Source organism: Telopea speciosissima, chromosome 9, assembly GCF_018873765.1.
Source record: "Telopea speciosissima isolate NSW1024214 ecotype Mountain lineage chromosome 9, Tspe_v1, whole genome shotgun sequence".
Taxonomy (NCBI): Eukaryota; Viridiplantae; Streptophyta; class Magnoliopsida; order Proteales; family Proteaceae; genus Telopea; species Telopea speciosissima.
The window spans coordinates 60,872,380-60,898,905 of NC_057924.1; the positions used below are offsets into that span (position 1 = coordinate 60,872,380).

At 37.8% G+C, this 26,526-nt stretch overlaps 1 protein-coding gene across 1 annotated transcript in view; it reads right to left on the bottom strand.

Moving 5' to 3' along the window:
• LOC122639271 (succinate-semialdehyde dehydrogenase, mitochondrial) overlaps positions 1-23,643 on the bottom strand; it is a 37,729-nt gene extending 14,086 nt beyond the window's left edge. The window contains exons 1-13 of the mRNA XM_043832087.1: positions 23,611-23,643; positions 22,141-22,254; positions 18,223-18,322; positions 15,323-15,371; positions 14,724-14,811; positions 14,516-14,626; positions 12,144-12,206; positions 11,930-12,040; positions 10,467-10,532; positions 10,266-10,343; positions 6,776-6,853; positions 4,668-4,734; positions 2,319-2,404 (exon numbers count right to left, since the gene is read on the bottom strand). Coding sequence (XP_043688022.1) covers positions 2,319-2,404; positions 4,668-4,734; positions 6,776-6,853; positions 10,266-10,343; positions 10,467-10,532; positions 11,930-12,040; positions 12,144-12,206; positions 14,516-14,626; positions 14,724-14,811; positions 15,323-15,371; positions 18,223-18,322; positions 22,141-22,254; positions 23,611-23,637 — 1,038 coding nt within the window. The 5' untranslated portion in view covers positions 23,638-23,643. The remainder of the gene's footprint in view (positions 1-2,318; positions 2,405-4,667; positions 4,735-6,775; positions 6,854-10,265; positions 10,344-10,466; positions 10,533-11,929; positions 12,041-12,143; positions 12,207-14,515; positions 14,627-14,723; positions 14,812-15,322; positions 15,372-18,222; positions 18,323-22,140; positions 22,255-23,610) is intronic.
• Between the last annotated feature and the right edge of the window lie 2,883 nt (positions 23,644-26,526).

A 26,526-nucleotide genomic window follows, 5' to 3' on the forward strand; every position in this document is an offset into this window, starting at 1 on the left:
TTAGAGGATCAGTTTTCATAGAGATCTGATCTCAAAGAAGGGGAACTCCAAATCGCAAAGAAGGATCCAGCAGAATTTTAATGGAAAAATTCGAATAGAAAGAAGGAGGGCAGCAACTAAATCATTGGATATTTTATTTTCCTCATTAGTGCTGCCCCCTTACATGGGTAAGAAGAAGAAAACCAGTAGGAGGAGAAAACCGAGAAAAGGGAGAAGAAGAAAGAGATCGATTGGAGGAGAAGAAGGGAGAAATAGGGTTTTTTTTTCTTCTCTCTAACCTACATCAGACCAGCTTTGATACCATGTTGGTTGAACCGTGGGTCAGAGAGAGGGAATAAAATAATGGAATTGCTTGTATTAATGATAGAAAGGCCCCTCTATTTATAATAGAGGGGAAGTTACAAATAATAGAAGCTAGGCGATGTGGGACTAAAACCCACATAGCCGACATAAGCTAATAACACTTAATAACATAAAATTACCCCCAAAAGGACCAGAATACCCCCACGGTATTCTGGAGTACATTATTCTAACAGTATTACTTACTTACCTATAGAAAAGGGCATAGATAAATGGAAATGATTTACATCTGCACCTTAAACTATTTAGAGCCTTAGGGGAGAAAAATAGTGAACGTACACTATGCTAGACATTTATTTATGCTAAACAAAGTCGGTCAAATAACAGCCTCTCCGCGAAGCGGGGGTAGGGCTGCGTACATTATGACTCTCCCTAGATCCCGAAGTGGCAGGAGCCTCATGCACTGGGTACGCCCTTTATTAAACAAAGTCAGTCAAATAACAGAAGAAATATAGAAGTGCACCACATGAATCCATGGAGAGTTAGAATCCAATGTTTGTCCAAGACAGAAACATCATCAATTTAGAAAGTCCATGTAGCATTGCTTGGCTAAAACTTATGTGACAGTCTGTCACATGGCTTCATTCCTGACCATTGCCAATGATGTCGAAATTTCCCTGGCCTTGCATCTTTATATTCTATCACTCTTAGTTGGTTTGTCAGTTAGGTTTAGAGGAACCCACATGAGATTTCAGGATCAGATCCCTCAAAAGCTCTTAATCGTAGAATTTGATATGGGCAGAAAAAGAACAAAACATAAGGATCTGGTTAAGCCAAGGGGTGGATGGGAGAAGAAAGCGGTACGAAGTATAAGATGGAAAGGGTTCAGACAGGGCTATCAATGGAACAGGTGGGAGTTGTGTAACAGAGAGGTTAATTGAGAGAGAGAGAGAAGTAGTTTGAGTGACCATTAACAGGAGCTGTGCCCAATAAAGAAGAACTCAGAGATGAGAAGTGACCATTAATAGGAGCTGTTCCCAATAAAGAACTCAGAGATGAGAAAACTGTCATGGTAGGAGTCACCAACTTTCTTGTCTTTAGTTTGATTAATTATAGGTGGAATAAGATACAACTTGATTCAGGTAATATATCTCACTGTTGCATTCATTAGCTAGAGTGCGGTAGTAGAATAAAGAGAAGAGAGCGCAAGTGCTATTGCCAGGGAGCAGTGCATGGTGTATTTATATCTTCTTTTTTTCGTGGGCAGAGTTGACAGTAAACAACTTTTGGCTCACTTGAATTGAAATTGGATGAGTTTATTTATAGTGAACTGCAATATGTGTTACAGAAAAAAAAATTGGGATCCCATAGAAGTGAGCACGAATGGACCATAGAATTGGATAGCAATTGTTCATTGTATTATCTAGAGGGATCTTTTTTCATGAACTTAGTAGAAAAAAATGACTACTATTAATTAAAAAAGCAGAGCAGATAAAAGAGAAAAAGGTCACAATATATAAAAAGTTAAAGGCTTGGCACGCCGACACTGTGCCCAGCGTATGTCTCTCCCCCCCTTGGAAATGACCCCCGTGCCTTCTCTGTCTGACCCTCCCCATTGGGCACAGCAGCTAGCTTGCAGAAAGTGCGTGGCGTGCCCAATGCTCTCCCATGAAAAAAATATTTTTTACAAGCTTGCCTCCTTGCCCAACTATTACAGCAACAAGGAGGCTGATTGGCCTATCAATCATTCAATAGATGGGTTATTCCATGGCCCAACCAAATGTATGGCCAGCCATATATTGACTTTCCCCTTATATTTCAACTTTTAGGCCAAAACAACTAAAGTTGATTTTTCAACCATTTTATAAACTTTTTATACAGCAGAATGGTGAATTCACATTAGAAGGTAATAGCCTGGACAACATGTCCACAGGATAGAGTGCACATAAATCAGTAACCAGTACAACTAGAATTCTCTCAAGAATTTGACATTAAAGATAGAGTGAAGGAAAATATACCTGTGCCACACCTTCAGTAAAACCATCACCAACTTTCAAGTTTTGAACCGCATTGGCAAAAGCATTTGCAAATTTTTCATAAATACCTGTGTATTAAAGCTCTGTAAATGCTAAGGTAAACTTTTGGAAGTACAATAGACTGACCAGAAAATAAAAACGGAGAAACTTCAAACTTATAGAACAATTAAGCTGTAAGAACCATTAAATGGGTAGCATCTTAACAAAAATCAAACCTCCACAAACACCAAAAACAAAACAAAGGTGCCCCCTCGTGCATGAAGTAAAGAGGAATTGTTTAATTTTTAAGTTTTATCTATAAAAGAGTAAACAATGCACTTTCTCATACTAGCATATGGGAGTGTGGAGAACCTGCCATAAAACCAAAGGAATATACAAGAACGAACTCACATGAGAGGCTAAGATTCGCATACCGAAGTTTGACCTAATAGATCGAAATCTCAGTCAAAAACCACCAAGATTTTGCGAAATATTTTGATTTCAAAGAAGGTTGAAACGAAACTGAGGGTGACTTGGTAGGAATGCAGGGTTTCGACTGAAATTTTGGTTTCAACTTGATTTTGGTACAATACAGTACATATAAAAGCACTTTTTCGATCGAAATTTCAATTTCGAGTGGTTTCACCCGTTAGAGGGTGAAAACTCCCAAAAAATCCCAGATTTGATATTTTTGGCCAAATCACCTATGATTTTTAATGGAACAAAGTGTTGGGGACTACTACAATGCATCTACAATGATAATTTGCCGCATTTGAGAAGGATTTGTATGAGATTCATACTTAGGGGTCTTTTTCACCAAAGGTTTCGAGCCTTCACGAAACTCTATATGGTACTACTGACAGAGAATTGAAGGAACGGTTCCGCAAGGGTGTTTTAACCTTGGTTATACACTTGTCCTTGACTACTTATAACACTTGTATATTTGAACTTGTAACACTTTGACATTGTGTAATATTAAATGGTTTTTCTTCATTCCTAATGCATATTTTAGTTGTTTTCATTGAATTTTGAGTGTTCTATACTAAATTATATGTATAATAGGCTAGATTTGAAAAGTATACAGCAAGGTACAGAGTACACTACCAACCTAGTGTATGAAAACAAACTACCATTTTAGCTGTGTTTTTTTACAATCCAATAAGTTTAGAAATGCTTAATTAGGGTTTCCCTGAAGTTTCAAGCTGGACATTTGACCACCGAAATGGCCAAACAAAATGATCAGCTGAAACAGGCAGAGTTTGGGTCGAATTTCGGTAGTTTATAGTTTCTATGGTAATCTCATTTGATTAGAAGTTCTTGGCAAGAAAACAGAAACTGGAATTCATTATTTCACTTTGCCAAATCTCCGCTAGAGAGTAGAAACACTAATAATGGTAAAAGAGATTGCAGATTTGAAGTCAAGATATTATATGATTTCAAAATAACTAAAATGATGGATTAAAGCAAACTAAAACACAATTCCAACACGAATAATTATTTTAAAATAATGGCCTGACATCAAGTTCGAGCTGTACCGGGACATCGTCCAACTTTTTCAGGTAGATAAAACCGTCAAAATATTGTCATTCAATCTCAAGAAGCTCCGCACAGCTACAGATTTTCCAATAACCACCATGGGAGATCATGGTTCAGAACTCAGTAGGGATGATTCTGGGAGAACATTCGGACCCCAAATATTGGGATGAACATGTTAAGGTAAGCTTCTAAAAAACATAGATCTATTTTTTACCACCATAGTAACTTGCAATCTGTCATTCCAAATGGTTCTGCTACTTTCTTCTTCAGATGAACAGATCTTCAATTTCACAACCAACAACAGTGAGAATTCCACCACCTCTAGCAAACCTATATATGTTTCTTAGAAGCCCTAGTCTAGGTGATGAACATTTTGGCCACTACAACGCAGCCAACGGCAATGGTTTGTTTCCATGTGATTATCCTAAATGTATAATACAATACTTTCATTTTCCAAATAAATCTGTGAATATTCACTGTAGAAGGGTAAGGTAGTTTCTGTATTATCACTTCAACTATTGATCATAAATTCGGCACTTTATTTCATATTTAGACAACGTTGCCAATAATAATACAAAAGACAGTCCTTGATGCTTGACATAGCAAAAATATATTTTTGATACAAGGAAGAAAGCTAGCACTATGAACAAATAGGGGTGAACCTCCCCTCCCACTAAAACACGGGTCATAAATTGTTTACGTTTTGTGTTGGTTTGTAGAGTTCATAGCCCTACCCATTCATAGTGCTAGCATTTCTCACAGACTTAACATCACATAAATATATATATTATTCCATGTAAAATCAGCCATCAATACCTTCTTGCACAATTATTCTGTTTGCACAAACACAAGTTTGCCCACTATTACGGAACTTTGCTGCAAGCTGTAACCACAAAGATTAAAACAAAGAATGGGTGTATTTCAGATAATTACAGCATTTTAAACCAAGTTTGGAACTGAGAATGTAATAAACGAGCTATTGATAAGAGTATAATGATATGAATCATAATAGGCTACTATTATTTAGAAATAATGAAGCATTCAAAAATAAAATCTTGATTCTGAAAGAAATATAGAATCAAGAGCTAGTTCATCTATACCTCCTAAAATTTTCAGAACAGGATGAAGATAAGAATGCAAGGATATCATAGTAGTTAAAATCAGTAATTCCACAGGTATCCACATGAGAACAGCTGTATTTATAAGTGTAATTTTCATGGACAACATGATGTGATAATACTTGAACAATAGAGTGAATATTAATCTTTTGAAAAAAAAGGTATACTACAGTACAAGAGGCATGGTGAGAAAAATACATCATTTCTTTTACAGATAAAGAAACCTGAAATTGTACTATTATCACATCAAAGCAAGAGACAGCTGAATAAATTTTGCATAGTTCCTCTGTTTCAACTTGCATGACAATGAAGAGACACCAATCACATAGAACAGAAAAACAAAATATGTCCTAGACTCCGAGAGCTATGTCCAGCACTTAGGTTGAAATAAGATAAATACTAATAGAATATAATACGACCAAGAAAACGAAAAGGGAAGATGGTAAAATATGATTGCTATATGTCATTCAAAATGCCGTAACCAAGGCTGCAAGAGAAAATAACCCAGAACAATATGACTGCAACCAAAATAAAGCCCTTCCCCAGTTTTCGGAGTCATATTAATGACGTTAAGGTGCAATTAAGAAATGCACAAGGGCCACCTAGCACCTGATACATGAAGGTGAAAGCAGTGGCAGGCACCCATTGTAGTGAGGAACTAGAATATCAGCTTCGACTTTAAAAACAAACAGGCAAGTACTAGAAAGACAAAGCTATAATAACAGTATATGTATCCAAATAGGACCAACATTCTTCAGAACTTAACACAAAGACCAACTTAAAGTCACATGACTATCACAGGACAAATAAAATGGAAGCTTTAGAGGATGAGTCACAAAATTTCTTAGTTTAAAATAAATAAAATAAAACCTTAGTTGTCCGGACATGGCTTAGTTGAGAGTTTAGTAAAAAAACTTGGGAGCACCAAAGCAACCCATAAGACCAGATCTAAATCCTATAGAATTGCAAAACAAATATCTAAATAAGATGGAACCCTTAATTTTACCCGACATTGGAGTATTGGACCCTTGGTAACTGACAAGGATTCATTGCTCAATTTTCCACGTAGGTTGATATTCTTCAACCAACCCCACTCAACTTTATCGGAATGGGTGTTACAAATTTTCTTGGTTCCATTAATGAAAATAGTTTTAAAAAAATAACATAATGAATATGTTTGACGCAATGTAGTCACTCAATCATAAGCATTTGACCATGAAACACCATGCACAGAAGATCTCTTTTGAAGGAACAAAATCTCCCCAAAGTTCAGAAGGGAATACATTACCATAACCAGACTATCAGTCGGCTGGAAAACCTCTTCCTCAACAGGAGAAATGAGGTTAAACCACAACCCAGAAACTGACTCCCACACCTAAAAAGCCTATGACTCCAATCAACTGCAAATTCCCGGGTGGGGGAGGGATGGAAGCAATGATCCTCATCCCGGAAGTACTCTAAATAGTTGAATGATAACCAGGATATGTCAGGTAATTGTAATGTACTTTAGTCTTTGAATGGATGTATAAGCTCATATTACAGGTCATGAAAATTTGTGCACCGACAAAGGAAATAATGATCATGCCCTGTTATAATTTCAATTCAGAACAGAAGCCCCATCCAGATTGTAAATCTCCTTTGGAAGAAAAGCAAAAGAGAAAATAAGTAGTAAACAGAAGTATCACCAACCAAATTACTTGATCATGCCAATTCCAGATTTACATTGAATTTAGAAAATAGCGAAATCAGAGAAACACCGCTCCAATGGAGGCAGCTATTGCCACTGAAAAAAGTTCCACAACTTACACTTCCTTTCACTGCAACATCAAGATCTGCATCATCAAATACTATGCAGGGTGCATTTCCTCCCAGTTCCAAGGACACCTAGAAAACAGAAATTTGAGGTAGTTAACAGTGGAATGTTTCAACCATAATAAGCTGATGAGAAATACAACAAGAAGACTTTTGAGTCTTCCCACAAAACTTTTCAGGCTTTCACGTAATTGAAGATAACCGTAAATGTGAAAAGAAGTATGCATTGTAAAAACAGAATAGAAAAAAATGCATGCAGATGTGCCTGAACACACGAATTATGTACACATATATATGCCTAAACAGTAAACACCCATTTATATGATTAGGATAGGTTTCATCCAGTGAACTCCAGTGACTTTCAGATATAAATAAGTGAGCAGAACTCTTCAAATATTAGAGTCAAATAGCCATTCAAAACAGAAAAAGATCATAGGCTGCAGACTGATTTTCTTGCAACATTGCAATCAAACATAAAATACATGAAACTGAGACAGCTCCAATATGAGGGAAGAACCCAGGAGGGGGGGATCTTGGCACACGTTTGTAAAGACATTTATTACGAAAATATGTAAATCAAAATCAACTCAGAAATAGAACACTTACAAATCATTAAAGAGTTATAGATCATTGAATAGAAGCCAATGCACAAAACCTCTGGTACATGTTATCTTGCTTTCAGGTACATCATTTTAGTGCAATGTTTTAAGATTCCTAGACATAATATCATAAAGCTTAAAATAAATGAAAAACAAAAAAAAAAAATGCACCTACTAATTATTGAAAACATACAATTCATACTAATGAAAGTATAGAATTCGTCCCCTGATCTCATAAATAAATTCGTCCCCCCCTCTCTTGTTAGCTCTCTTCTCGCCATTCCTTCTGATGATGAGATCTCCAAAGCTATCCTCTCACATAAATCCAACAAGGCTCCCGGCCCTGATGGCTTTAGCATGGGTTTCTTCTTGAGCTGCTGGGACCACATCAAAGCTGAGCTCATCACTGCTGTCCGCAGTTTCTTCTTCAACCCCAATCAGCTAGCCCAGATCAACCAGACTTTCCTCTGCCTCATCCCTAAAAAAGATGGGGCTTCCTCTCTCTCTGATTTCAGGCCTATCTCCCTTTGCAATCTTCTCTACAAGTTCATTGCAAAGATCCTGGCCAGTCGGATCCAGCTCGTCTTCCCCTCCTTAGTGAGCCCGAATCTGTCAGCTTTCATCTCTGGCAGAAGCATCGCGGATAACATCATCCTCTGCTTCGAAATTGTCAGAGGATTCGATAGGAAATCCCACTCGCCGGCTGCCCTGATGAAGATTGACCTCCACAAAGCTTTTGACTCCCTTCGCTAGGACTTCATCACCGAAGTGATGTCTTTGATGGGCTTCCCTCCTCCTTTCATCAGATGGATCCTTGCTTGCATATCCTCCCCTTCCTTCTCGGTCATTATTAACGGCTCCCCCGCGGGGTTCTTCCACGCAAAAGCCGGGATCCATCAAGGCTGCCCCCTTTCCCCTTTCCTTTTCTCCCTGGCCTTTGAAGTTCTCTCTAGGAGCCTTCAAACCAACACTGACCTTCAGCTTATCTCCCCTCTTCCCAAATGTAAGCGCATCAATCTCACCCACCTGGCTTTCGCTGATGATTTGATGATCTTCTCCAAAGCCTCTTCTTCCTCCATCTCCAACATCATGTCCTCCCTTCACCTCTTCGAACGCCTTTCGGGGCTTCGTATCAACCTCCTCAAATCCAAACTCTTCCTCACTGGAATCCCTGATGATGCTAAAGCCAATATGCTCCATTTGACTGGCTTCTCCCTTGGCACTCTCCCAGTCAAATACCTTGGCCTCCCTCTCATCCCTGCTAGGCTCTCCAGTCATCACTGCACCCCAATGCTTGACAATATCCGCAAGCGTCTCCAACTTTGGAAAGCCAAGCTCCTCTCCCATGCGGGCAGACTTGAATGCATCAGATCAGTCCTCCAATCCTCTTACATCCACTGGTATGGAGTTTTTGCCATTCCAAAAGCCACCTCCCTAGCTATGGAAAGACTCTTCTGTGCTTTCCTCTGGAAAGGAAAGGAAACTTCCAAATTCCTTCACCCTATCAGTTGGAACTCTGTCTGCCACCCCAAAGCTGAGGGAGGCCTAGGGATTAGGCGTATTCAAGATTCCAATACTGCTGGCATCCTAAAGCTAATCTGGAAAATCTCTTCCAAGCATGATTCCATTTGGGTCCAATGGGTTTACTCCCACCTTCTCAGAATAACTCCATCTGGACCGCTCCCATCCACCCCGATTCCTCCTACATCTGGCACAAGATTCTCCACCTGCACCACACCGCCCTACGCGCCATCTCCTTCTCCATTGCTGATGGCTCCTCTACTTCCATTTGGCTAGATCCTTGGCACCCGCTTGGAGTCCTCTACAACCATTTTGGTCCCAGAGCTATCTATTCCTCCGGTATCCCTAAGGACGCACCCCTCTCTTCTATCAACTCCCTTTACTCTTGGTGCCCTCCCTCCCCCCCTATCCCCATCCTCTCCTCGATCTGGCCTTCACTCCCCCCCTTCCCCCTCCACTGCTGACAAAATTACTTGGCTCCCTTCACCCACTGGCCTCTTTAGCTTCAGCTCTGCTTGGAATTTTGTCCGTCCTCAAGCCCCCAATGTCCCCTGGCACAAACTGGTTTGGTTCAAAGGCCACATCCCTTGCCATAGCTTCTTAGTTTGGCGAACCCTCAACCAATGCCTTCCCACCCAAGCCTTTCTCATCCACCGCAAAATCCCTGCCCCCCCAAACTGTACCTTGTGCTGGTCTGGTTCTGAAGACATCGACCACCTTTTCTTTGCTTGCCCCTTCTCCCAAACCATCTGGAAAAAAGCCCTTTCGTTCATTTGGCCCCGCAGCAGACGCCCCCTCCCCTTTGTTAGAGAGTGGCTTTGGATGATCAGATCCTTCCCAAGAGGCTCTATATGCGATGCCATAGGGAAGCTAGTTTTTGGAGCTACACTTTACCATATTTGGATGGAGAGAACCTCCGGAGATGGTCTACCAATTCTAGATCCTTCGACTTGATTTGGAAGTCCATCTCCTTTGACGTTTCTACGAAATCGAGCTTCCTCCCATACAAGCCTTTGTTGGACTCTCCCAGGAATAGGCATATTGTTAGTGCCTGGGACCTTGATTGTACCATTTTACAGCCCCCTCCCTAATGAGATTGTGGCTTGTTCCCCCCCCCCCCCAACTTTCCCTTGTATTTCTGTCTTGCCCACCTTGGGCTTTCTTTGGTAATTAATTTTTTTATTCACCAAAAAATAAAAAGTATAGAATTCCTTAATCATAGTAATAATAATGATGATGATGATTTAAGAAAAAGTGAAGAAGCTCCTCATGCTGGCATGTGGTGCATTATTAGAAAAAAAAGAGAGAGAGAGAGAGAGAGAGCATCCCAGTGCATGTGCTGTGTTATTGTAATCTCTAAATACCTTTTTAACAGTTGCAGCGGAACCTGCCAACAATTTCTTTCCAACAGCTGTTGAGCCTGTGAACGTGATCTTCCGTACCTGAGAGTTGTAAAGGATGTCATTTGCCAGTGATACATCATATGTATATCAAAGCACCACTATTATCCACAAGGAGAGCATATCATGACAATACAGGAGAAAGAATCCAGGTAAGGGACAAACCTGGGGACTTGCAAGTAGTGTGTCCCCAATATCAGAAGCATTCCCCATAACTACGTTCACAACACCCTGAATTATTGAAAGTGAAAGAAGAAAATTAGATACAGAATATCTCATAAAAATGATAAACCAAAGAAGCAATTCATAGAAGTTTTAGCAAAAACTTAAAACAAAAATATTAATTCCTTAGCACAACAAGGCAACTAAAGTGTTCATTCTACATCAGAAGCAATTTAGCAGTGTATAATTTCCTACATGTTCTCCAATTCTTAGTATCAATTACCCTTAATTATCAAAAATATAGAAATAAGAAGATCACATATGAGCAGTTCCATCAATTTATGCCAGATGCTTAACCAAATCGGTCTTGACCAACATTTTCCACACATACGGACTAATATATTGGAAATTTGAATATACCACATGAGAACTAGTAGTCTGTGAATGACGGCAACAACAATGTACCAATACAACTTGAAAGAGATAAGACAGAAACAACATTAACAAAAACCTACCACAGAAACTGACAGTAGGAGTCTGGACCTGATGTAGAAGAGCTTGCAGCAGATAATAAGGAATGTACAGGTTCAAGGACTCGACAAAGACCTACAGGTAGCAGGCCTAGAAGTCTGTCAATCAGGACTTTTCTCTTCCTTCCCTCATTTGATTTATTTGGTGGTGATATAGAACTATATTAGACCATCTGAGCAGCACCCACAATGAGGAAGAAGAGTCCTCATCTGATTAGGACAACTTCCAGCCATTTATTTACAATTTAGCAGCTCCACGGATTAGGAATTACCATCACTGGTTTCTCTCTTATTTCAGTCATGCAATGTTTTGCCCTTACTTAGCTATTAGATAGATAGGAGGGAACTTGACTCATCTAATAATAATTTGGGCTGGGGAAATAAAAGGATCTATTGAACTGTCTGTAACTCATTATATTCCATTGTTTTTAGCGAAAAGAGCTGACAGAACTTTAAGTTTGCATTCCTCCACCAGTTTTGGGCTTTAAAGCTGTCCTTTCTGGTGAATGAATCCTTAATCCTTCCATTCTACATTACAAATATGCATTATTGGCATGCATGCATCTCATACACCAAAAGATAAGAATAAGAGACAATCTAAAACTCCAACTTATAAATCAAAATTTAAGCTTTTAACCTGAAAATAATTTAAATCATCCTTTTTGGACCATAGAATATGCAGGGAATCTTCAATTACTCAAGAGGCAAAACTCAACACTCGACATAAATTTGGCAGTAATAATCTCACATCAGAAGAAAAAATAACAAATTAAAAGCATATAAATCTCATCAACCAGAGGAGATCTGTATAATAAATGAGCCAACAATAAATTCTTAATCTAACATTACATTCCAGAACTGTGTAAAGGCCCAAGGCACATGACGGCATCAAACTAACTCTCTCAAAGACACAAACATATACATGTCATATATTACCGGAGGTATTCCAGCTTGAAGAGAAAGCTCAGCTGCCGCTAAAGCTGTCAAGGGTGTAAGCTCAGAGGGTTTAATAACGACTGTACAACCACAAGCCAGGGCAGGGCCAACCTGATATAAGAGGAAGTTGAACTTCATCATCCTGAGCACAACAAATAGGTTGCTTTCTGATGCCTATGTAATTCAGAATGAACTGCAATAGACAGCAACACACCTTCCGAGTAATCATGGCCAAAGGGAAGTTCCAAGGTGTAATTGCTCCAACGACTCCAACAGGCTGCAAGAGAAATAGAAAAGACCATATATATAAACATATGGGGCATAGGAAACATATACTCATCATGAAATTGTGATAGAAGGACATTCAGCTCATTCATAAACAAAATAGAAGAACATCAATTCAAGTGTTCAACTAACAGCTGGGAGGAATAAAATGTGTCAAGTACATTGGAGCAATATGGAAGCTCAAAATGAACCCTACATAAAACCCATCAATACAAGGATATGGAGACTGAAAATTGAAGCAACAGTGGGACGGTGGAGGCTGGAAACCGAAGGCTCGCATAATTCCAATAATAATGAGTAATAAAATTCTAATGGTGAAGTTTGCAAAAACCACGCATGCACGCACAGAGAGAGAGAGAGAGAGAGAGAAAAAAACCCATACAATGGAGAAAAACCTATCAATGTCATGTCTGAACAAAGTTTCCTTCCATTGTATAAATTCATTGAGTAAACTTCAAAGGGAAAAATAATGAGATTAGAAGCATACCTAAAGATATGTGAAGCTTCGATTTTGAATCTAATAACACAATTACATTTCGTGTCCCCTACTTAATAAGCTTTCTCTGGAATGGGTTTGGATTCATATGACTTTTGGTGGGAACTCGCTTTGTGACACGGTTGGAAAGCTTGCCTTTTATGCTACTATTTCCCACATTTGGATGGAGCATAACCTTAGAAGATGGACGTCCAACTCCCACTCTATGGACAAGATTTGGAAGGCCATCTTCTTTGACGTATCAACTAAAGCTAACTCCCTCCCCTTGACTAGTGTGACTGATTCCCCAAGGAACAGACTTATTGTTGTCTCCTGGGGTCTCCCATCCACTATTTTGCGCCCTACTTAGTTTTGGGCCTCTTGGCCTTCGGGCTTGTATTTCCCTTCCCCCCCTTTTTCTTTGCAATTAAATTTTTATTCATCCAAAAAAAAATAAAAACACTAACTTAAGACGGAAAATATCCTCAAATGGTAAATTTCCATTTCCCCATTCAAGCGTGATATTATATCTCTAAACTAGTCCCCAATTTCTTAGGTTAATCAATATTCTACTATTAATTCTGTTTCAAATTCTAGTTGGTATTCACACATGGAAGAAATAAAAAAGAGGGTAGAAAAGTGAGGTGACAAGGCACCAAATACATTAATTTTTTTTCCTTTCATAAGTTGTTCTTCTGTCCAAGGGCGTCGAACTTGGGATGGACCACTAAGCCCACTTTTTTCTATTAATATAACATTTTGACAATATCTTTGAAAAAATTGTATACATACAAGACGAATGAGGACAAAAGCAGTATACTAAAAGAACAAAAGCTCAAACAGGAAACACATAAGCACTCCATTGATTCATTCTCTACCATATAACAGAGAAGTATCAAGAGATGACCCTTCCCACTTAAAGAAAATCATGCAATTTATGATATGAGCCCATTGAGATAGGGTAGCTCCAACAGCATAGCACTCTATCTGTTGGCTTATCAAAGTCTCATAAAACACTCTTTTCCCTTGTAGAGGCACCAAAAACCATAATAAAATAATTCTCTAGAGAGTTGAAGGGATATCTCTGACCATTGGTGGCCAGATTGTCAGCAATAGATCACTACATCTATCCTCTATGTGCGATGTTGTCTATTAAATCCACTAATATCTGTTGGATGGGAGGTCCAAGGTTAGGGCTCAATTGTATTGGAACAGATTTGCCAGCTATAGTTCTCTTGAACGTAATCAGCTCATCTAAAATCTAATAGTTCTCTTGAAGGTATTCAGCTCGTCTAAAATCTAATATATATATATATATATATGTGTGTGTGTGTGTGTGTGTGTGTGAATTGAAAGAATCATTCATAGTGGCTTTACAGTGTTTTCCAAGTTCTTCTATGAAGAAACACATGGTGAACGTGGTGTTGGGACTTGGGAATAACTCCATATTGAAAAACTTTGGGACCTTGGATGCCATCATATACCAGTTGGGCCTCTCCACCTAATAGCTTAAGCTTTTGAGTTGGATATTTCAACATGTGGAATAAATCTGACCATCGTAAAGGCAATGCAGCCTTCTTATGAGTTCTCCAACCACTTTCTATCAAGGGAGAGAACTGTTGGTAGTTGAGAGACACAAATAGATAAATTCTTCAGGCATATATCACGTTTAAGTACGTGGATTAAACTTTACCCAGAAGGAAGTAAGTTCACTTATTCAGACAAATCACATCTCATCAATTGCTAAGAAAGTAGTTGTAGTTTCAGAAATAGCAATATAGAGACAATGAAATTGAACTTGAAGCACAAATCTGGTCTCTACTTGCCTGTTTTAAGACAAATAATCGGCGATCAGCTACAGGAGCTGGAATTATATCACCATACACACGTTTTGCCTCCTCAGCATAGAATTCAATGAAGCTAGCCCCATACGTAACCTGCAAAGTGAGTACACAGGATTATATATGCTAAAGATGATGAAAAGACAGAAAACAACTTGCAGGGCAACCAGTCAGAACAAAGTGAATGGGATACCTCTCCCAGGGCTTCTTTGAAAGGTTTTCCTTGCTCTAACGTTATAAGTTGCCCTAGCTCTTCTTTATGGGCAATGATCAAATCATACCTTCAGGTGAATTTGAAAAAAATAATGAAACACAAAACAATCATTAGAGAACTGCTTTAGAGCCTTTAATGCAGCAGATGTTTTATATTCCCCTCTATCATACTTCACTACTACCTAAATTGACAGTAACTTGAGAACAAGAAAAATATGATCAATCAAATTCCTCAGTTGATGGAAGATTTAGAAAATTTAAATTTTATTTAGAAACCCATATAGCATCGAAGTGAATTTTGCATTAACAGGTTTCAGAGTGGTTCAAAAATATTTCAAACAAAATGACTGCACCAATTTGCACGAAATTATTATCCATTATCTGACTCAGCCTTGATATTACATGGATTCTTTAAATTATCAGGGCTGATTAGCTGAACCCATGTCCAACACACCACTTCTAAGCACAAAAGGCCATTTCTGGGTAACAGAAGCCAGCATAGCTTAATACTAACAAAATACTCAAAACTAAACTATAAGACATGTGATAAAAAGAAAATAATAATTGAATTGTGTATACCATTTTCGTAGACATCTACTCCTTTCGCTCGCAGTTAGTTTGCTCCATGCTAGAAAACAAAAAGAGATCATATATATCAATCAACCAAAGAAGGCAGTCCCCATTATTTGGAATCAGCTACACAAATAATGTTGAACTATTCACATCCATTTATCATATTATTGTTGAGATGTTGGGAGTTATAGAGGCATAGTCCCACATTGGTTAAGTTCGGTTCTTTGTGCCTGACTGCCTTCATATACTTGAGGAGCTATCTCCACCTAATGCCTTAAGGATTTTGGTTGGACTCTTCAACATTGTATCAAAGCCCAAGTCCATTTGTTGTCCTCCCTAAGTCATCTGTTCACGTGTAGAGCCAGGTATGCTGGGGAATGTTGAGATGTTGGGAGTTATAGAGGTACAGTCCTACAACGGTTAAGTTTGGTCCATGGTGCTTTCATATAATTGAGGAGCTATCTTCACCTAATGCCTTAAGGTTTTGGATTGGACCCTCCAACAATTATTAAGGTGATAAATTATTGTTTATTTTATCAAACCAACTTATGATTGTCTAAGTGCCAAATAAGCAGAAGATTCCAAGGACTACATATCACATAATAATCGTTCACATGACATCCAGTCGTAAAATCAACTGTAAAGTCTGCTATCTAGGTAATGAGAACAATGATATAATGCCAGTGTTCAACACGGGATTTTCAACACAAAAGTTGCAGTGAAAACAATATGGTTTTATTTGGAGAAATAATATGTTGAAGTCCGTTTCAGAGGCAAAGAAGGCTGTAAGACATGGCAAAATTTCAAAAATAAAAGGTTCTTGTAATATGGTTAAAATTAACGAGTCAAAAAAAACTAAACATCTTGTATCGGAGGTCCTTGGTAAATATCTATTCAATTTGTAATCTGAAAATAATTTGAAACATTGCATCCTCAACTGCATTTTGAATTATCATTTGATGATTTTAAAAAATTGCACCTTAAACTGCATGTTCATTTATAATTTGATGATTTAACACTTGTGTCCATTTCAGAGGCAAAGAAGGCTGTAAGACATGGCAAAATTTCAAAAATAAAAGGTTCTTGTAATGTGGTTAAATTAACGAGTCAAAAAAAAATTAACATCTTCTATCGGAGGTTCTTGGTAAATATCTATTCAATTTGTAATCTGAAAATAATTTGAAACATTGCATCTTCAACTGCATTTTGAATTACCATTTGATGATTTAAAAAAATTGCACCTTAAACTGCATGTTCATTTATAATTTGATGATTTAACACTTGTTAAACTGCATAATTGTCAGAACACCACCAAATTATTAAGGGTTCTTCCACTTTACCAAAAATTATCACCAACCCTTTCCCACTGCTTCAGTGAGCCTTCACTTTTCTTCTTCTGAAGCAACTGATGTAATAATTTGGGAACAGAAAATGCTATTATTGTGCAAAATTAAACCCAATACCACTCCAATACGTTTATTTTGTCTTTTGTCTTCCTATCCTCTCACTCAGATTTCTTCTTTTACTTCCCTTCTTGTTCTCATAAAGTGTGAATTAAAAATGATGTGGAAGCTAGTTTCTTAGTTGGGTAATGGTCACAAGGTGAACGTCTAGACTTCTTTGTTCAATCAGGTTGCTTCTATGTCCACATTTTACTTTATTCTTCTCAGTTGTCATCGTATTCTTATTTTTCTAGTCCTCCCAAGAAACAAGCCTAAAGATGGTATCACCATAATGCTAATGAAATACATATAAAGGCCGAATCAGATTTGTTATAAATATTCTTTTAAAAGCAATTCATTTTAGGTGGAAGGAAGTACTAGACTATATGATATAGTTGCAGAAGTTCAATTTCTTTCGGTCAGATTGAAAACCACCAGAACATCAATACAGTAACAGTTTTTTCTTATGACCTTCCATTAATGACTTCAATTATCTACAAAACTAAAACTTTTGAACAACATCTCATCAATCTAAAATAGAAATAACAACGACGAATCAGGTAGCGACTCTTTGATATTATTTTCCTTGTTTCATTCCACCAACTTGTTTCAATTACAATTAAGAAGCACTGCTGTGTATTTATACTTATAGAATGTTTGTTTTTCTTATTTCTTTCCACTAATAGCTTGTTTCTTTTCCTATCAAAGTTAAGCTTCCAATATGATCTCATCAAGCTAAACAATTAACAACTACAGTAACTCGGTAAGGCAGCAACTGTAGAACTGTAAAATACTTCAGATATTTAACACAATGGTTGATTCTGCTAAAGAAGAAATTGTACTTTACCCAGAGTTCATCACGAATACAGATTAATTCTTCCCTCTATTTCTCCCCCTCCCCATTATATCATACATTAAAACAAAATATAAATATGAAATATCGATCAGATACAGCTCAGTAATTAAAAGCATTTGAGTCTTTTCAACAAAAAGAATATGAATTATGATCCTATCTATTCTCTTTTGCCAATAACTGTGTCAATCCTGCCAGAGTTTTGGCATAACACTACATAGTTTATACAACTGTGAGCACACAATCCAAGAACACACACTGCTGTGACCGAGCTTCCATGCATATGGGAGTTAAAAAAAAACACTTACCTCCCCTGCACAACCATCCAATAGCCAAATCAAAGGTTCAGAGAATATCTACCTAGCTCTTACGCATGAAAGATGAATTTAATACTTGATTTAACCAACCATTATACAGTTTGGATGGTCAGAAGGCTTCATGATATTTTTCTAAATTAATTAAGCATTGTATACATGTCAAGTAAATTCCTACATGCCTCTTACATTCTTGACCAGAGTCAATAAGTTGTTTCAACAAAATCTCATAAACATCAAGAGAATTTTATGCAAAATAGAACAGAACATAATGGGGTCTAGTAAAAGGTTCCATACAACTGAATGCGTCATATGCAGAAGATATTGCATCACTTGTTTCTCTTTTGCCCATGCAAGGGACATTTGCTATAACATCACCAGTGGTGGGGTTGTGGACCTGCCATTTCAAGAAATATCTTCAGCAACTAACAATTTAGAGCCTACATATCTGAAGAGGATGAGATACCAAGAAAAAATAAATCAACCAACGAAGGAAGCAAAGAAATTTGTGGAGTAAGCTGGTGGATCTCGTTTAAAATTATGACCTAAACTTGAGCTTTCTCATTTATAAGTGATAAAAGCATCAACTGAATAAACAAGGGCTAGGTTGTAGACTCCTTAGGAACAATTTCTAGATTGGTATCAGGGAATGGGTCATCCTGAACCAACACTGATCTGCATCTTTCTGGATCATTCTTCAGATTATCTGGATCGGACCAGATTGGGCAATCCAACGAGGATTCTTCAAAACCATGCTCAATAGGAAGGTGTGTAATATTAATGGCAAGCACAAAAGTGATCTTTACAACAGAAAGAAACTTAGGTAACAGCCTAAATGACTCAAATTTCTCGCAACTTATCACGTATCGGAGCTACTTCTAAATTAGCTCTAATCTATTGATTTCTTATTTTGTATTTTATAGTTTTACCACCCATCCATCTCAACATCCTCACTTCAGCTAAACTAAGTTTGTTTATATGTTGTTTCTTCGCTACCTAACATTCAACTCCATACATCATCATCGATCATATAATTGTCCTATAAAATTTTCCTTTGACTTTTAAAGGAAGTGTCGATCAAACAACATATAAATGTAAAATGTGAAGCTTAGTAGGAAAAAAAAAAAACATTTTGATAGATGTAATTTTGAGCCGATTACTCTCTTAACAAGTTAGACAAACTCCAACGAGGACTCCACTAGGTCTGTCAAATGATTAGATCTTGATCAGATCAGATCCGAATCTGATTTTGTGTGTGTGTGTACGTTCACAAAGTTTGATGTATTATGGGGAAAGAAAAGATATTGAGCAATATTAGCTTTGCTTCCAAGTTTTATAACTTCACACATGTGTTCTGATATGTACATCTTTCTTCCCAATTCTCTCATGGGATGGTACAATGTGGACAACTTCAAGGATTCTGACAGGCAAAAAAGACAGTTTTGAGAGTTAGTTATCCCTAAAGGCAATTGAGAGTGAAGGAAAACGGCTTAGTTAAGTTGAATTGAGTTGGGTTGGGATGGGGGATGGGGGATGGGAGATGGGAGAAGAAAAGTAGAGAAAAAAAATTCAAGACTTCAGACAAAAGGATTTTTTTTTTCTGTGAAAAAGAATAATTAACTAAACAGGGTGTAGTAGTGTAATGCAGATTTTGATTATTCAATAAGAGTACTCTCTCGTGTTCTTGTGAGGTTCTGACTTCACAGTGGTTCTGATTCCATTCCAGACCCAAGTATAATAATTGATTTAAACAAAAACAAAGTTCAGATTTTTCTGAGCTCATCTTCTAGTTATTTTCTTGAGTCAAGTTCCTCCCCTATCAGAAATTTAGATTTTGGCTATTGTTCTAGTTCTTTGATATTGATCATTAATTCAGATTATCAAACCTTTATTATTGTCTATTTTAATTACTGATAATAGCTTGATTCCGATATCTATACCACATCCTGATTTGCAATTTAGCCCAATCCTAAAATATTGATTAATTGATATACATAATTATATTAGTTATCCTTAAAACATTGAGGATTTTCTAGTATTCAGCAATAATTTGGAGCCAATCACTAGCTTGTTCTACATCAAAATTTAAGAGATAAGTGATATGAATAGATGACATAAGCGTTTTTAAGTCAGATATTTTGCACATAAAAGACATTAAGCATTTCATTTTCATGAATAACAATCTTATTGCAAGACGAACTACACTCCTCAAAGGACTACCTCAACAAAGAAATAAATAAAACATACAAAGTGAAAAATCATCACAACAAGTGCACATGTGAAACAAGGAAGTGATGCAGATTTATCACTAAACTGGGCTTCTTTTACTAGGAATAAGTCTAGGGTTGGGTTACATACATGTTGGGCATTTGATCCCATGGGTTTCTAATGTAATAGACCACTTTTATGGGCCTAAAATATGGGTAAATAGGTTGCATACGGGATTAGCTCCCATACTTAGTTTTATTTCCATACTTAGTTTTTTATTTGGTGTTTTAAATTGAACCGGTTCAACCAATGGTTCAATTTAGGTGATTTTATTAGTTTTTCTTTTAGTTGTTTAGTTGGGCTGGATTAGGCTCTATTTTGAGTCTATTTCAGCTTCCTAGTCAGTTTAAGCTAGCTAATAGGTTAGGGATAGGATTAGGCTTTTCCTTTTTAGTGTCTAAGTCTATTTTTGAGTCTTCTATATAAGTTTGTAAGGGAGGCCAGCATGGGATACGAATTTGATTAATAAAAACTCAGTTTTATGCTTGCTGCTTTTGTTGCTGCTGTTGCTCCTTGAGAGTGTTGCATCCTTGTGAGTTTATCAAGGTGGAAGGGATTGGTGGATCTCCAATCGACTCCTTGCATCGTGAAGATCGAGAGACCCCATTGTTCATCTTCAAAGCTGCTGCCATTGAAGATCAGTGTTCAAGTAAGTATTTTACAGTTTCAGCAATCACCCTTCTTCTCCTAATCCTCTAAACCCAGCCCCATCAATCCCCATTGCCAATACTCAATCATTACTACTTTCCTCATCCACCATTAATACCATAGATCCATTAGAAACCTAAAACCTGCAACTATTCTTCTTTCCTTTCTAGAAGGTCACATGCAAGGTGATTTTCAAGAGAATTTTGCTCAGCAAGCAAATCTAACCGTTAGAACCTGCTAAAAATTTGAATGAATCTTCCTCAAACCCTAAGAGAGACTCGATTCAAATTTCAGCACCATCCACCCAGCCGATTGTCTGAAATTACAGTTTTACCCCTCTCTCCTACTTCTACTAGGAAACCTCCATAACTCCATATTTAACCATCTGATTTAGCTGTAACTTTCAGCATATATTCCCCTCTACCCTACCCACACTCGATCTAAAGCCCTTGCCCTAACTCCACCTCTAAACCCTAGATTCCATCACTTCCCTATTTCCCAAAACCCTAACCCTAGTTGCTGCCCAACTACATCTAAACTACTTCTACTCATCCAAAACCAATAAAACCTAGTTCATTAGACTTCCCTACACCTGCCCAGCTTTACCATATAAAATACCTATCCTTACCCTAACCCTAACTCTAAATTTGACCTAAAACCTCAATTCTACCCCCATCAAACCAGCAGCTTACAGATCCTAGTTGATTGGCTCCTAGTAGGTCTCCTACCTATCTAGGACTACATTAGGAAGGCAGTGCAATGGCAAAGAAATCTCATAACAGTCCAAGTTTAACTACCCCTTGCCTAGCCAAATCACCCACCCTTCTCATCAGCGCTCCTAGGCTTCCATTAGAACAAGATAATCAGATGCCATAGATCTGATGTGTCTAATGAAAGAATGTATAATATCCATGGCTCACTGTACTCTCACTCCATCCAATATATCCCAGAACAAGCACCATTTCCACATTGAACCTTCCAAAACCTCTTTCCACAGAATATCTGATGCCACATGGTAGCAAATGGGTTTCTGCTCCAATTGACTCTTTCCCCCATCAGGCCAAGTATATTCCAACACAAACAATTATCTATTTTTGTGATCTTGGTTCCAATTTTCAGTTCCCCCAGTCTATTGTTACTGGTTTACCAACATACAGATCAAAATATCAAATACAAAACAATAAATTCAGAAAATAATAATAATTTAACAAGAAGAAGCAAAGAAAGGATATCTTTTTGTTAATCCAAACCAATGAAAATAATTTAACAAAGAAATGAAATCATTTAGCTAATTCAAACCTTTATTGTATTTCCATCATACGCTTCAGACCATTTTCCTCCTATCAGGCCTTGAGTTCGGAAGATACCAGAAGCACTTAGGCGGGAAGCAATATTTTGTGTATCCATGCTCATCTGACCATCCAAATTATTTCTCAGATCACAACTAAATGTTTGTATCACTTATTACAGATAAACATGCAAAAGGCTCTCTTCATATGAAGAGGAAGATACTCATTAAAACATACCAATACCAAATACAAGATCATATTAGTGGATCTAATGGCAAACAATCTTAAGAAGTGATTAAAATAAAGACATCTCTCTCTCTCTCTCACACACACACACATATTGTCAGCTGATTCAATAAGCCAGAGGGGGCCCTTGGAGATTTTCCCTTTGTGTTACACATGACATAAGCATCTTTTAGCATCTCTAATGAATACCTCGTTTAGTTAGAATCTGAAATTGGGCAATGTGATGGCAGATGAACTTGCCAGGGGTAAAGGAACCTTCGTGATTAAATCCTTTTTTTTTTTTTTTTGGAGGGGGGGGGGGTTGGTGGCACTCCCGCTCTCAATCCTCAAAACTCTCAAAGTGAGAGCATACTCAACCCTTTAATTCAAATGTTTAAGCACACACTCTGAAGAAAACCACTTCATGGATTAAAAGCATGGTTGAAGTTTTGACTTAGTTGGACAATTATATACTTTAAAATCTTATTGGATAACATCGAGTGTGCTACTGTTTTTCACCATCCTTTATTTTAAAATTCAAGCATATCTCATTTGAATTGATTCACATTCAATAAAAGAGATTATTACAAGGTAGTGAAGGTGAAAAAGAAGACTGAGAGTCCTAAAGCAACCCTATGCTGGTTTCGTTCTTTCTCCTTACGGTTGGTATGGAGAAACCAGAATCCGAGAACTAACACTGTAAAGCAACAAAATTGGGCTATAGACTGAAGCCCAAACTAGCCGCCGTCAGACATGAAGTTCATTATTTGACCAAAAAAAAAAAAGCAACGTCCCAGAGCACAAAACAGCTCTAACAATAGTATCAACATAATTTGAAATTCATTTAACCCATTAAAAGTTGAAGACTGCATATCCTTACGGATTTCTGATATTCTGAAATTGAAACAAACACATTACTATTCCAAAGACACCTGCAATACTAGAAGAAAAAGTAGAATGAACGAAAGGGAAATTGTGTAACTACCACTAAGCAGACACAGATGACAGAGTCCATGCAGTTATATACAGAGTCAAAACTATCAAATTTGATCAAAATTTGTCTAAGTAGATCAGCAAATATTTTAAATTGCAAACAGATAATCAGTAACATGATTGAGTAACAAAGAACAATTAGCAGAATTCGACTGAAGCACGAAGACCTTTGGAGGGAGAAAACGAAAAAAGTATTTTGATCAGAGAACGGAGAGAAGAAACTGATGGTGTCGAGAAAGATGAGGCTGAGGAGATTATATACCTCGCGAAAGAATCTATAGTCATGCATGGCCGCAGCGTGTCGCTGTACACGCTGCTGACAGTTAAATCTACCTATTCGAAGAGCCATGCGGATGATCGACATAAGAAAGTAATTTGGAAGAACACAGAGATGTGTAGACGCGTCACTGAGGACAATTTCTTACTGGACTCTCTGAAAGAGAGAAAGAGAGAAAGAGAGAAAGACAGAGATAGGGAGGGAGAGAAATATAAAATTGATAGCAGAGTTTTGGTTGCAATTATAAATTGGTTTCGGAACAACCGGCCACAGTTCCACTTCCGACTCTCATTTTGTACTAAAGGAGGGAATGATTTTTGTGACCATTTCTTTTTTCCTTTCATATCATTCAATATGTTTCCCCTCCGCCCTCTCTCTTACACTATTACACTTATTTGTAATTTCACTCTCACCTGCTCACCCTATCCCCTTCCTATCCTCCGTTTCCGGCTCTTCCCCGGATCGTTATCGCCCCCAGTATTGGGGGCGGTCAAGTGCCATCATGCGGTTGGGGCACCATCCATGTGTGCACGGTGGGGTTCACTGTGCACACATGGCGGTGCCCCAGCCGCATGAAGCGCACTTGATTGCCCCCAGTACTGGGGCGATAATTTTCCCTCTCCCCCGCCTTCATCATATCTCACCCCCAGCCCTACCTAGCTTGATCGCATCGTTATTGTCTCTGGTTCCCTGATTGGTGCAGTTTCCTAGTGCCTCTCACAAGAGGGGGGTGGGACCCACCCAAGGCACTTGACCGAACACTCTGCCCGGGTGGGGTTCACCCTCCTGTTGTGAGAGGCACTAGGGAACCGCACCAATCAAGGAACCGCATAAGATAAAAATTCTAACTTGATCTACAACTCCCTCTCCTAAACCCTTCTACAACCTCCGGTACCACTCTCCTTTTGCATCCCTTAACCCGTTAATCTCCTCTGGTCCACCTCTTCTTATTTCTTTTTTATCCTTCAACATGTTTCTCTCTCTCTCTCTCTCTCTCTCTCTCTTACGTGACCTTAGTTAGTAAAGTCGCGTATCATACGCGTATTATACGTGTTCCCGTATTTTTAAACGTATAATACTCCCGTCCCCGTATTTTCTCGTATTTTTATTAAAAAAAACACGTTTTTAAGCAAGCACGTATTATACTCGAATAATACACGTATTATACGTTTTTTATAAAAAAAATTATCCAAAAGATTAGAATTTAGGGAAACGATTTCACTTTCCCTTTCGTCCCTTTCGATTTGCGTTGAACATCCAACCGTAGCAGGCAAAGTAGCCGCCCTCCATCTCCAATCATCCTCGCCATCTCCGTTCAACAAAGCGGCACTTAAGTCTTGTACTCTCCTCTTGTTTCTCTGGTCTTTCAACTTGCTCATGTCATTTTCGGACAATCTACATTCATTTCTTGTAGATTATTGATATTTTGGTATGTTAAATGATAATCTTAGAGATGTTATATAGCATATTATATTATTGTGTTTATTTTAGTTAATAAAATCATGATATTATTTTGTTTATTAGGTGGTGAATGCATGTTATATAATGAATATATGTCCGTTTTTTTTAAAGTATTATTGCCGTCTATGCCGTATTATATCCGTATTAAACGCGTACCGTATTATTACCGTATGCATTTTATGAAGCCGGATTTTTGAAAAGTATTATTACCGTCTAATCCGTTTAACTGCCGTACGTATCCGTTCCCGTTCAATTGCCGTTCCCGAACTTACTAACTAAGTACGTGACACCATTTTTGTAAGTTCACTCATTCACTCTCTTACAGTGGTTGATGGGAAAATTATCTGCTCCATTCCTATCTAGTCTATTTTCCCAAGTTCCTCTAATAGGGGGGTAGACCCCACCCAGGGTCATGTGTTTGGGTAGGAGGTAGGGTGGTCATTTCCACCCCCTATTAGTGGAACTTGGGAAAATGGCTCTCTCTCTCTCTCTCTAACTAAGGTTTTAAACATGGGGATTGAGAATGGAATCGTTGAGAGAATATTCTGATCCGAATAGGCTTGAATTGGTTCAAGAATCGAGAATCTAGAGCTATTTTATGTTGAAAATCAAATTGGTTTAGTAATCAAGAATCAGCCAGAATCAATTCGATTCAAGATGGATTATAAGGAATATGACTAGAAATCAACCAATTTCGCATCCAATTTGATCAATCCGATTCCGATTTAGGAAGCAACAGAGCAATGGAAATCACGTTCGAAGTCAGCCAATTTTGACCCATATCGACCGATTCACTAATCCGATTTCAATTTTTAAAACCATAATTCCAACCCCTCTCCAATCTGCATGATCTCTCTCTTTTTTATTTTATATATATTTTTTTCCCAACTAGTGAATGTGGTATTGGATCGGGTATAGATTACTTCTAAAACCGATAATGATACCAACACATACTGTCTGTATTAATCATATCTGACTTTTATTTTAAAACGTCAAATATTTGACGTCTTGCCCTCAAAGTTACTATGCCAATATTATTTTGCTCATTTTACCCTATATTTGTATTGTACCACGACTTAACCGATTCTTGAAACCTTGGTTCCAACTTTCAACCCTATTTTCCTCCAAACTCTTTTCACCCCTCTTGGTGTGAAAACAAGAGAAATGAAACATTATCGTCAGACCCCGTTTCACGTAAAATGTTCAACTGTTGAGATTCGATGGATTAAATCGATAATCAGTCAACTAAGAATACCATATTAACTTATTTTCAGATCCACCCCACAACAATTTAGCCATGTTTTTTTATCAAGAGAATATGAGGGTGAAACTTTGTAGTTTTGATGGCCTTGATAAGCTTGTCAAGATGGCCTAATATATTTGTCACATGAGAAATCAGATAGGGGCCCAAATTTTGTGGATTAGTAAATTCCTAAGTCA